The sequence below is a fragment of the Silurus aristotelis genome, assembly GCF_946808225.1.
Source record: "Silurus aristotelis genome assembly, chromosome: 5".
NCBI lineage: Eukaryota > Metazoa > Chordata > Actinopteri > Siluriformes > Siluridae > Silurus > Silurus aristotelis.
This window is the reverse complement of record NC_139578.1, coordinates 23,966,524-23,979,982: the sequence shown is the minus strand read 5'-3', so window position 1 is coordinate 23,979,982 and position 13,459 is coordinate 23,966,524. Positions and strand designations below refer to the sequence as shown.

At 35.7% G+C, this 13,459-nt stretch overlaps 1 protein-coding gene and 2 long non-coding RNA genes across 3 annotated transcripts; 2 read left to right on the top strand and 1 right to left on the bottom strand.

Annotated features, from left to right (window-relative positions):
• Nucleotides 1-318: 318 nt before the first annotated feature.
• On the top strand, nt 319-1,332 carry LOC310726231. Its single transcript, XR_014533660.1, has 3 exons — nt 319-671; nt 851-957; nt 1,152-1,332. It is a non-coding gene; the product is annotated as an uncharacterized lncRNA (long non-coding RNA).
• Nucleotides 1,333-3,741: 2,409 nt separating this feature from the next.
• LOC310726225 lies at nt 3,742-5,231 on the top strand. Its single transcript, XR_014533653.1, has 4 exons — nt 3,742-3,848; nt 3,985-4,090; nt 4,951-5,006; nt 5,115-5,231. It is a non-coding gene; the product is annotated as an uncharacterized lncRNA (long non-coding RNA).
• A 2,709-nt stretch (nt 5,232-7,940) lies between these two features.
• LOC310726193 (E3 ubiquitin-protein ligase TRIM39-like) lies at nt 7,941-10,536 on the bottom strand. Its single transcript, XM_083541541.1, has 5 exons — nt 10,421-10,536; nt 10,053-10,286; nt 9,794-9,956; nt 9,649-9,684; nt 7,941-9,213 (listed from the first exon to the last, which is right to left on the bottom strand). The coding sequence occupies exons 1-5, from the start codon at nt 10,478-10,480 to the stop codon at nt 8,675-8,677; spliced, it is 1,032 nt and encodes a 343-aa protein (XP_083397667.1). The 5' UTR covers nt 10,481-10,536; the 3' UTR covers nt 7,941-8,674.
• Between the last annotated feature and the right edge of the window lie 2,923 nt (nt 10,537-13,459).

The window sequence follows — 13,459 nt, the reverse complement described above, 5'->3', positions numbered from 1 at the left end:
TGAACTGGGATTAAAGGTTGTCTGTGGTGCAGAGGATGCAAATAAATGCTTTATAGAGTTTCAAGCTAGCAGCATTGGTGCACATTGTGGACAAAAAACCCCAAAATCCAAAAGGTTTTACTGGCCAGGGATGTCCGAGGATCTTGACAAATGGGTAATGACACTGATCAAAGTTAACAAATTGAATAAAATCTTTCTTTTCTTTTGATGCTTACTGATAATTTATTTATAAACAAGTGGCTGAATGTGTGGCATGTCAGGCCACTAAAGCAGGTAATCTATCTATCTGTCTGTCTATCCATCTATTCATCCATTCATCCATCCCTCCCTGACACCCAGAACACGTTATATTTAATTGCACATGTATTTAATAGAATACTTACATAATTTACTAAATATTTTTATCAAATTGTAATTTTTATCATATTTTTTGCAAGGTCACACAACTCTTCGAACTTTTAGGGATGGAGCTGAACGGGAAACTCGCTTGCACAGACAGTGGCAATCAATATATATGCGTAATAATGGATTACTTGACCAAATGGCCACAGGCTTATCCACTCAGGAGTAAGTCTGCAGATGAGGTCACAAACTGTATTATCAAGTTTTTTAATCAGTTTGTGGCACCAAAACGCATACTCACAGACCAAGGGAGGGAGTTTGTTAATCAGGTAAATCCAAGCTGTAACATACAGTGAGGAAAATAAGTATTTGAACACCTGTCTATCAGCTAGAATTCTGACCCTCAAATACTTATTTTCCTCACTGTACCTTACAGTGCTCAAATGTACTTTGAAAAATATTTACCTATATTAACAATAATTAAATAATAATTTTGTTTTATAATCAGATCAACCAAAATATGTCCAAAATTCTTGCCATCAAAAGGAGTTTGTGCTCACCCTATCATACCCAGACCAACGGTCTAGTCGAAAGGATGAATGGAACCATACAGAGGTACTAAATTTATACATCAATTTTAACACAAAGATCTTTAATTTGTTTTTACATCCACCTATATAAAAATGTAATGTGTTTATTGCAGAACTATAATGGCGTTTGTAAGGATTGTTAGAAACCAAGTAAAGAATACACAGGTATTTATATATATCTTCTGCTAAAACTATTTTAATGTTAATTATTTGTTTAAGGGCTCTCAGCAAATTGGTCTCTAAAAACCGAAGCAGTGGGATGAACACCTTGATGCTGTTATGTTTGGACTAAGGACCAAAAAACAGATGACAACAAAGTTATCTCCTTTTTATATGATGTTTGGTCGTGAGGCTCGATACCCTTCCCAGGTCCCAGAAGATTATCAGGTGGGTTGTCTTTTATGTTTTGTTTCATTTTTAATTGTATGTATCGCATTCAGTATGAACTTTGACTAGCACAGCACAGAGTCACTTTAAATACTTTAATAGCAGCACATGGACAGTTCACACTGGGTCATTTTTATCTGTAATTCTATCAATGTCTGTCTGATAATAATTCCATCCCTTCTGTCTAATTTATGTGTATACATTTTTTTCTAATATATATGTGTATTACATTTTATAGTTATACTTTAATAAACCCTTTTATACTTTCTTTTTATTTTATTATGTTTTTACTTCTATGTTGGACAGAGGTATAAAGGATTTCACTATGTCATATGTGTATGTGACAAATAAAATTTGAACTTGAACTTGCCTGCATGAATTTGAGATGATCAGGTATTTTTAACTAGAAGCAAATGTTCCATTTTCAGAGTGACAGCTCTGTTAAAGCTGTGGTGGGAATTGAACAAATGACTGAGGACGTCCTGAAACTCAATGAAGTTTTTCAAACTGCACTTACCCACACTGCTTAGGTCCAACAAAAAAAGACAAATAAAGAATATAAAGCAAAGAAAGTGAAATTCTCTGTGGCTGACAAGGTGTGGAGATGTAATGTTCGGAGCCAGCAGAGAAAAGGTGGAAAATTAGATCCAAATTTTTTTAGGTCCATACACAATTAAAGACATTAAAGGCAAGAATGCTGATCTGATAGATGAGAGAGGGGTTATTTTGCCACAAATCAATATTGACCACTTAAGATTATATATTGAAGATGCCACGCATTCCACACAAGATTGTATCCAGATCAACAGATGCAAATCTATCACAAAAAACCTGTCCAACTGCTGAATCACCTGCAATCTCAAAAGTGACAGAGTCTCACCAAGGGTTTCACCATCACCTGTCTCACCAAGGGTTTCACCATCACCTGTCATCTCCAAAAGAGCTGCATCACCTGTCTCACCAAGGGTTTCACCATCACCTGTCATCTCCAAAAGAGCTGCATCACCTGTCTCCCCAAGGGTTTCACCATCACCTGCAATCCCCAAAAGAACTGCATCACCTGTCTCCCCAAGGGTTTCACCATCACCTGCAATCCCCAAAAGAACTGCATCACCTGTCTCCCCAAGGGTTTCACCATCACCTGCAATCCCCAAAAGAGCTGCATCACCTGTCTCTGTATCTGTGTCATCATCACCTACCACTAGAGCAAAAGCAGTACAGCACCACCTCATCAGCAGTAAGTCAGCAGAAGAAGAGCTATAAACTAATGAAAGTGAACAGTCATGTTTTCTCATACCTATTATTTTCTTATGACATTTATCAATACAGTTGTTCAAGAGGCATGGGCAGGAAAAAATGCCTATGTGTTGCTCTCCAGAATTGGGCCGTCTAAAATATTTTTTGCAGACATTAACACAACCGCTCCAAGTAATGAGCTTGAAAGTGAGGTAAGATTTTTTTTTAGCATTTTAAAATGATTTGTGGTTGAAACTGTCGACATCCACTGCTAACCCCACACTGTTTTGTTTCCTTGTTTAAGGTTATTAATGCATACATATTTCTTCTTGTGAGGCGTTTCAATGCAGAGCAGGCATTCCAAATTGGCTCATATGAAATGACGAAAATTTGAAATGGAAACAAATCTAAATTAAAGGTTGGTTTGCTCTTGTTTATTTATGTACCAATTATGAAACATCAAATTTGAACATATTTTAGTCCTCTTTTTAAATTTCAGGTTGATCCCACAATGTACAAGTATCTCATTGGCATTGTGAATGACCACCACCACTGGACAGTTGTGGTAAACAAATGAAGTGTTCTTAGACATGATATTTTAAACCTTGTAAATAACTTCCAATATTGTGTTCTGCATACTGTATGCCATTTGATTAAATGTTAGGTGGTAAACTTTTAAGCTTCTTTATTAAGGTAGATTTACCAAAATAACATTAACAATTAATATTAAAAGAAACAACAAATTACCAGAGTAAATGGGGCAGATAAGTAAAGGATGTAGCTGTCCCAGCAAGTGCAAAACAAGGTGTCTGGAGAATATACAAAACAAAGTAGATTCCTTTAAAAAGAGGTTGTTTAACTTTTTATTATAATGTTTATGAAGCCATTTTACTTACAAGAAACTTCATTTAAACATAAATTGTTAATATTAAATGCAAGTCAGTCTCTTCATTATTTAAAATCTAAATTCATTACTATTCAAAATCTTAAAAGGTTATGCTGCCATCTCAAAGGAGGGCTTTGTTCCTAGATCCTCTGGGGGAAAAGTTCAGCAAAACTGAGACAATGCCAGGATGTAACGAGGTATTGAAGTTGTTCATCCCAAAAATGTGCTTCTGTACAAAATTAATCTCTACAGGAAAATGACTTATTCCAGTATCACAATCATGATGATTTGATATGTTAAGGGCTTTTATGCGACAAAAGAGATGCAATTTTTCAAGGTGGTCCTGCGATACACTGCCTCACCCAAAACAGCAAAATGGCACATCATGTGGCATCTTTGCTTTGAAAGTAAGTGATTTGAAATAGATAAATTATTTAATTAACCTGAATTTATGATCTTGGAGAAAGACAATTAAGTTGGTAATTATAGTGTTTTATTTCCCTTTAGAATGAAATTGCTTCTTTTATTATTTTCCTCTTTTAGTTTGCTGAATTTGTACTTAGAGAGGAGCCAATTGTTTTAATTAACACAAAAGAAGGAGTGGAAGACTTGAGAAAAGAAATAGCTGTCACTCTTCTCCAAAACAGTGGTATGTGTAATGTACAGTATCAGTCGTAACATTACTATTTTAAATATTGTTAAAAGAAGAATCTTATTTTCATTAAGCCTGCATTTATTTGATAAAAAATAAACTGAAATATAAAAAAATAATGTGTTGTGAGATGCTATACAAATGTAAAATAATGGTTTTCTATTTTAATATATTATAAAATATAATTTATTTCTATGATGCAAAGCTGAATTTTCTTCAGCTGTTACTGCAGATTGAAGTGTCAGACAAGCATTTAGAATTCATTCTAATATTCTGATTTATTATTAATGCTGGAAACAGTAGTGCTGATTATATATGTATACATATAATTTTATTTATTTATTTATTTATTTTTTAAGAAAATACACTACAAGTTTGGGTCAGTGTTGAATTTTTCTTTTTTTGTTTTGAAAATATACAATACTTTTTTTCAGCAAGGACATGTAAAATAAATAAAAAGTGATTGTGAAGGCTTATAATTTTAGAAAAGATTTCCATTTTAGATAAATGCTGGTTTTTTTTTTTACATTCTTAAATTAATCCTGAACAAATCATAGCAGCCTCTAAAAATAAAAGGAGCACAACTGTTCATGATCACGATTCAGCAGTAAGAATGCCTGCCTCTTCTCTATTTTTCCTCCCTAGTCATTAACTGCACATCCTTCTTAATCACCACACCTATCTGCCACCATCCTCACCAACTCATTTGACTACCTGCTTGTTTAGCAGAAATTGACCTGTACCAAACGTTGAAATAGGATATATTTTCTTTTGCAATGTACATTTTAAATGTACATTCACTGACTGTACATTCAATGCAAATCATATAATCTTCTCACTTGAATTGGTTATTTTAGATGACCTGAGCCAGCTGTGCCATGTCTGTGGGAAGAAAAGTGGTGATAATAACTGGGTATTACTGTTTTCTATGGGCAAGATTATTCACTATCTATCACAATGTAATAATTGTTTAGTGTCTGTCTAGTGCCTTGAAGAAAATGATGTCTTCTCTATATTTCAGATTGCCTGTGACTGCTGCAATCGGTGGTCCCACCAATCATGTATCCAGGCGACATCACAAGTGCACTTTTTGTGTCATGCCTGTCAAAAGTAGAATTAAATGAGTAACACTTTTTATGCAACTAATGGTATTAGGGTGTTAGGGTATGTCCATGTTAATAAAAGGAAATTAACTATTTATATATTTTTTAATTGTGTATCGGCGTAATTTAAGTAAGTCTAGGTATTAACGCAAAATAAATACGCGGTTAGAATTCACGCAGGTGGTTTTAAAAGCAAATGATTACATTCCTGAGTTTATTCTGCCATCTACAGGAAGCTTTATACGTTTTCTTCAAATTGATCTTTTGGCGTTAGGACCAGGAAAACATTTGACCCAATCTTCCGTGTTTTTAGTGCCATCTACAGGAAATACGACGGTACTGTGCGCGTGCACGCGTTGGGGGTTGATTTCGGACCGGGGGTTTGAATTAGGCACAACACCTGGTTTTCCCGGAGGCGGAACTTGGCTGCTGCTTCATCGCGGCAGAGCAAATCCCACCTCTGAGGACGGCTCGCACCGGGACCACGGCGATAATCCGATCATGTCTCGTGTAATGGTTTATTTTTTTTTTTTTGTTACATCCTTTTCAGGAGGTTCGTTGTTCGGTCAGGGTGCGAGCGAAACAGGAGGCGGAAGTACAGCTCGTTCGGGAGAGTGAGGGAGAGAGATACGCGCGCGCACACGCGCACACACACGACAGTCCTTTGATTGAGTAAGTCCGAGGTGCGCTTTAAGGAGAAGCGTAGCGGGTACGGGATTGTGGAGTCCTGTCTAAAACCCGGAACACCAAAACATGCAGCACGGAAAGTCCAACATAAACAATAACGAACGGGGAGTGAATGAGGCGCTTTTATGGAAGCGGGGTGCCTGGAGCTCCAGAGAGAGTGGAGGCATGAGTGATGATGAGCTCCAGGTGTGCGTGTTTAAACCTGGTGCTCTAGGGAGAGCGGAGGCATAGAGAGCCACCAAAGGGGGCGTGGCAGGTGGATCCCTGACAGTATGAAAGGGATCATCAATTTCTCTTATACAATTTCAGTTTGAGTGCTGTTTAACTAGACAAGAATAAAAAGGACGCAACAAAATCTCTGCACGTAATGTAGTATCAGGAGGTTTACAGCACTTAAAAAACAAACAAACAAACAAACAGAAAAAAGTTAAACTGTGGAGAATATTCTACATCTAAGTGTGAATAATTTTCACAAGTGAGTGCAATAATAAATGCTGAATAAAATTAAGTCAAAATCTTAAAACTTAGTCTAAAATGTTATCCAAAGACAATAATCAGATATTTGTATGTATTGTAAGGATACAGAGTTAAGTACACATTTTTACATCTGAAAATGTAAAAAAAAGTGAAAATACAAATGTTTTTTGCCACATAAATGTATGTATTTACGTGTTTAAAGATTATGTATATATATCTTTAAAGCAAAAAGAGTAAAAGTAAAGTTCAAATTTTTTATTTATTTTAACATTTCTAATAGTTTAAAATAGTATCACATTTTTTAAACATTTCTGATTGTATCACATTGTTCTGTGAGTTTCATAATTTTATTAAACAGAAAAAAGGTTTTAATCCTTTTTTAAACATCCAATTTTTTTTTATATATAAATCCTTTAGTCTAAAGTAAAGGAAAGATGATCAGTGGTGCAGACTTTTTACCTCCATAATTTGATAGTGTGTTTGGATCCAAATTAGGTATCGTAATGTGGGGAAATTAAGTCCTCACTACTAAACTGTGATGGAAGACGTTTTTCGGATACCTGATTTGTTGGTAATTTAGTTACTGTACTGAAAAGGATCCTGAGATTGTTTTCGTTGTTTTCTATTGCTCAGGTGCTCAGCTCTAGCAGCATTTAGCGCCTGTCTGCAGGTGTTTTTTGTCCTTTTTTTTAACAAGATGGGGGCAACATTGTCTATGTTGTTAGCCATTTCATCAAGGTTGTTAGGATTTATGGGTTTAGTGAGAAATTGAGATAAATCAGGCAGGTTATTTGTGAATCTATCCTTAGTGGTCAGAACAATAGTCCTACCAGGTCAATAACGTGATGAAACACAGCTAATCTGCTCTACCGGTAGTGTGTACAATATGAGGTAATGGTCTGTGATTTCATAACACTGAGGTAAAATATCTATATCAGTGACATCTGTTTCATGGGATATTATTAAATCTAGTGTGTGATTAAAACGATGGTGATGTGTGGTGATGTTTTGTTTTACCTCAAAAGAGTTCAATAAGTACACAAATGATAGTCCTTCAGCATCATTTACATCATCTACATGAATATTAAAATCTCCTACCATCAGCACTTTATCAAAATTGATCAAGAGGTCTGAAAGATAATGAGCAAACTCTTGAAGAAAATCACCCTGGGGGTCTGTACACAGTGGCCAGAGCGAGAGATAGTAGGGGTTTTCTATGTATGTCTGAAAGTACAACTTTAAGAACGAGCACTTCGATTGATTTAAACCTGAATCCTAATCTCTGACTAACATTAAGAAGGGCACCATAAATGGTAGCTACACCACCCCCATGACCAGTCTGATGGGGCTCATGCTTATAAGCATATTCTGAACAATAGGCTACTGATTAAACCACCTCATAAAAACAGAGAATGAGGCAAAAATAATTGTAATTAAGCAGAGTACTGTTTTTAGCAGAGAGCTGTTATGAATATATATAAACTTTGAAATAAAGATATAACAGTGGCAGCAAAGATAAGCATCCCAATAAACCTGGCTTTAGTTTTTTTAGCCGCATTAAAATAAGATGCATGTAAAGGTGATAATGATGAAAAGGCTTTATTTTAATACCATGCAGATGGAAAACAAACAATAAGAACAATGTATGAAAGGGCTTCAGAAAGTATTTTACCCATTTAGGAATCAATTTCTCTCATACAATTTCAGATTTAATGCCCTTTAACTAGACAAGAATAACAAAGATCGCAACAAAATCTCTTCACTTAATGTAGTATCGGGAGGTTTACAGCACTCAAAAAAAAAAAAAATAATACATCATACTGTGAAGAATATTCTAAATCTAAGTGTGAATAATTTTCACAAATGAGTTCAATAATAAATGCTGGATAAAAAGTAAGTTGTTAATTTCATTTTTATATAACCAAAATCTTAATGTTTAGTCAAAAAAAATTATCCAAAGACAATAATCAGATATTTGTATGTATTGTAAGGATACAGAGTTTAAAGTACACATTTTTACATCTGAAAATGTAAAAAAAAGTGAAAATACAAATGTTCTTTGCCACATAAATGTATGTATTTACGTATTTAAAGATTATGTATATATATCTTTAAAGCAAAAAGAGTAAAAGTAAAGTTCAGATTTTTTATTTATTTTAACATTTCTAATAGTTTAAAATAGTATAAGATTTTTTAAACATTTCTGATTGTATCACATTGTTCTGTGAGTTTCATAATTTTATTACAAAGAAAAAAGGTTTTAATCCTTTTTTAAACATCCAATTTTTTTTTTTTTATATATAAATCCTTTAGTCTAAAGTAGAGGAGAGATGATCAGTGGTGCAGACTTTTTACCTCCATGATTTGGAGAAGGACTAAAGAATGGATAGAGTTTCTCAGTGAAAGTCTGACCAGTAAAAGAGTAGATAAGAGATCTGGAGTTCACATCATAAAAGGAGACCAGACCCTCCTCATAATCCACAAACACACCCACCTTCTCCACCTTCTCTCTCAGTGTGAGGGGGACAGAGGGATTAGCACCAGCTATATACTGATTCTCATTCCTCAGTACCACAGACCAGAATCCAATTTGAGGGTTTGCTGTAATCTTCCCCTTCCTGTTAATGTTTTCTCTCACAACTCCTAAATCCCAGGCAGTTTTCCCTCTGACCTGCACCTCATAATAAAATCTCCCTGAAGAGAAACTCTGCTTCCCCAGAACACAGACACACTGATTAAACCTCTCTGGTGTATCAGGGAGATTTTGTCGTTTGTTTCCATGTGACACTTGTTTTCCATCAGCAGAAAGAATGAGGTTGGGATGAGCTGTATCAGGATCCAGAATCACATCCACTGCGAGAAACACACAGAGTGTGATGTGAAATCACCATTCAGTTGATCAAATACATTATGACATATTAGAGTAGTCCTGAATGTTTATTCCATTTTATATGTTTTATACTGTATATATGATTTGTCTGTTTGATCTGTTAAACTCAGTCTTTCTTTATAAAAAATAAAATCATCAGCAGCCAAATATGTTGCCAAAAAGTTGTTGGCAAGCTAAGCTGCTAACTAGCTAGCTCAATTTCACTGAAGAAGCTAGTGACAGCTAAACATCAGTTAAGTCTATAAGCAAAAACAAATGCACTAAAAAAGATGTTTTACTTCCAAATTATCATTTAAATTTACTACAGTAATTACATTAATATTTTTATTAGCTAAAATATTTATTTAAATCTGTTATATATTTTGTCTACTGGGTAAAGTAGATTTTGAAATCTGTACCTGCATACTGCTGCATTCTCTTCAGTTCTGTGGAAACTAATCACAAAAAACATCACTGTAATTTTATTGTTTACATTTAATGCAATATTTGACTCAATTAAAGGTAAAAACATATTACTATCAATATAATATGAAATATTCTCACCTGCTTCCTTTAACTTGTCATTGATTGTTTTAGTGAGTTTCTCATTCAGACTCTGCTGAAGCTGAGACAGAGATGTCCTCACAGTGTCTTCATTCAGATCAGTGTTAATACTGATCTCAGTCCAGTTCTTGGTGTATGGAAGGCTGAGCATGGACGAGTAAACCTGCAGCAGATCAGGAGAGAGGAGAAATTCCTCAGCATGGTGAGTGTTGTTCTGTGATGTTCTGCATTGTCAGTAGGCAGAGAGAGGAACACTGACCTGTAGGCGGTGGAGATGATCCTCAGTTTGTGAGAGCTTCTCCTGCTCAGTGTCTCTCCTCTGTAGCACAGTGACTTCCTGCTCCAGCTCTTTAATGAGTCCTTCAGCCTGCATAACTGCTGCTTTCTGCTTCTCCTCCATCAGCTCCATCAGCCCAGCCTGACTTCTCTCAATGGAGCTAATCAGAGCAGTGAAGACTTCAACACTGTCTGCTTTCTCTTTCTCTGTGTTTCTCTAAAAGAGGAACACATTTTAACTACAGATTTATATACAGATATAGAAATATTTATATACAGATATATACATACAAAGAACATCACAATATGCAGATATGTTGTAGATAAAACTTCATGTCATGTTTTACACACTTTGCTGAGCTCTACTGAGTGTTTGATCTGTTGGATCTTCTCCAGTCGACTCGGAATCATCTTCTGTAATAATATAATAATAATATAATATAATATATAATATAATATAAATATAATATAAAGTTATACATTTCTTTTTGTTTCAAATTAGTCATTTAAATGTGTTTTATACATATAAAAAATACAAAGAATAAATTATTTTTGTGGTGAGAGTAGAGAGCAGGTTGAGAAGAGCCTGAAGAGGTTGAGGTACATGCTGGAGAGAAGGGCAGAGGTGGAAGTAATGAGGTACAAATACTTCGTTACTGTACTTAAGTAAATTTTTTTGGTATCAGTGCTTTACTCCACTATTTATTTTTCAGACAACTTTTTAATTTTACTCCTTACATTTTTAAACAAATATCTGTACTTTCTACTTCTTACATTTTCAAAACCGGATCGTTACTTTAGTATTAATCCATTGATTTGGTGAAATGTTAATATTTTTCTTTTTTCACTGCGAGCCGATTTCCTGTCATTGCGTGTCTTTTTCAATCCACTGGTGTATAAAGTCCTGTCTCTCATTTACCACATGTAGACTAGTTTACGAAGCTAAGAATCAGGAGGCAGAAAGCAAGAAGAAGTAAAGCTAACGTGGATGAGACAGAGGGAGTCAGTTATGTATGTATGTATGTATGTATGTATCTATGTATGTATGTATCTATGTATGTATGTATGTATGTATGTATGTATGTATCTATCTATCTATCTATCTATCTATCTATCTATCTATCTATCTATCTATCTATCTATCTATCTATCTATCTATCTATCTATCTAATCAATTTTAGATAACCTACAGATTAATGACAGATAAATGAAACTGTATAATTCATAAGAATGCCCAAAGTTGAAGTCGAACAATGTTTCTCACCTTCCTCTCTCTGCTCTCCTCCTCTATAGGAACAGTGTTGTGATTCTTGTGGTCTCCTTCAGTGCAGAACTGACACACACATGTCTGATCATCTCTACAGAACAGCTCCAGAGGTCTTTCATGTTTCTGGCATATGTAGTCCTTCAGGTTCTCCACAGGATTTATTAGTTTGTGTATAGTAAGTTTTAGAACACGAGTATGAGGATCTAAATGAGACTTACAGAAAGTCAGTCCACAATCCAGACAGGATTTCACGGCCTTCACCTTCTCTCCAGTACAGACATCACAAAGAACGTCAGGTTTGTCTGGAACACTTTTCTTCTTGAAGTGATCTGCAACCTTTCTCAGTGTTGTATTAATCTTCAGTTCAGGTTTCTTGGTGATTTTCTCTTTACATAATGGACAGTAACCGTCTTGACTCTTCTCCCAGCACTGTGTAAGGCAGCTTTTGCAGAAGTTGTGTCCACATGGAGTGGTGAACGGATCAGTGAACACATCCAGACAGATCGGACAAAGTAGCTGCTCTTTAGACAGAAGACTTCTGGAGTCACGAGCAACTAGATTTGATAAAACGATAAAACAAATATATCTTTTTTTTTTTTTTAACACATTTAGTGGCACTGAAATCCAAATGATCACTTTTATGAAATCCGCTCTTTGTCCTTCTTTATCTTCATCACACTACTATTACTACAACTACTACTATTAAATATTTAAGTTGTTAACACTGGACTGATCCTGCAATAAATTAATTCTCATGGTCAAAGTTGTGGAGAAACTGTGTCTATCAGGCAAATTTAGTTCAGAATGTATTAGCCATTGTTAACACTCTTTACACATAAGTGCTCAATTATTTATTCAGCAATCTGATTTAACTGGATCAACACAATCGTAAATAACACTTTCACTTACACTTAGATTGTCCTCGCCCCATCGTGTAAGTAAAAACGCGGTACATGATTCAGAAAATTCAAGCTTTACTGGGTTTAGAATTGATTGTGTGTGTTCTTGCTGTCAATTGCTAGCCGCTATTCGGTAGGTTACGTGATGTCGAATGCCCACTGCTAAAAGATGACTGCTGCTCAGAGTTTTAGCCTTTTATGCTCTTGATTAAGAACGGTGCACTGTGATGTCAGAGGTAACTTATGCTTGGTAAGCTGTATGTCTGCCTCTAGTGGGGAAGCGTGGAATTACAGCTGAATGGGGATGCTTTCTTACACACCTTGTCAAACTCAGTTTCTATAAAAGTAAATACCTTTAAATATATGGAAATTCAGAATTGTAATTGCTGTTACCACAAAGCTCAAGGCACAAAATTCTGCATTCACTTAAACTTGGAAACCTGTCCCACTATGGCAATGCCCCTGTGCACAAAGTGAGCTCCTTGAAGACATGCTTTACATGCTTTAGAGAGGAAGATCTTAAGTGGCCTGCTATAGAGCTCTGATCTGAACAGTACTGAACACTTATGGGATGAACCTGAATGCTGACTGCACCCCAGGTCTCCTCACCTACATTAGTACCTGCCTTTTGTAACATTCTTGTGGCTGATGAACACAAATATTTATAAGATCACTCCAAAATCTAGTGGAATAGCTTCCCAGAAGAGTGAATGGAATTATGAGAGCAGATTGGGACTAAATGTGGATTGCAATGCTCAGAAATCTCATACCATACGTATAACCACCTGACCCAATACTTTTGGCAATATAGTGTATGTGTGTCTGTGTTGGTGATGGTTGGTTAATTGACACTGCGAGTCAGGTGGATGGTCTTTTATTGTACTAGACAGACACTGGGACAAACAGGACTTTAGGTTGATTAGATCATTGATTATGCATGACAGTCTTAAATGAAATAAACAGTTTTAGAGTTAACAAGCAGGCAACCCAGCCATTAGGGGGGCACAAGCCAGTGTACTCTTAGTGCCGGTCCCAAGCCCGGGTAAATGGGGAGGGTTGCGTTAGGAAGGGCATCCAGCGTAAAACGTGCCAAATCAAATATGCGGATCACAAATGAGAATTTCATACCGGATCGGTCGAGGCCCGGGTTAACAACGACCACCACAGGTATCGTTAGCCGACAGGGTACCGGTGGAAATTGGGCTACTGTTGGCCGAAGGAGGA

Bases quoted from the DNA above. Each gene is read 5' to 3' on its own strand.
- LOC310726193 (XM_083541541.1), bottom strand. From the start codon at position 10,480: ATGATTCCGAGTCGACTGGAGAAGATCCAACAGATCAAACACTCAGTA. The intron at 9,685-9,793 runs GTGAGAATATTT...TTTTGTGATTAG, and splicing joins TGACAAGTTAAAGGAAGCAG to TTTCCACAGAACTGAAGAGA. The intron at 9,214-9,648 runs GTACAGATTTCA...TGTTTCTCGCAG, and splicing joins GAGAATGCAGCAGTATGCAG to TGGATGTGATTCTGGATCCT.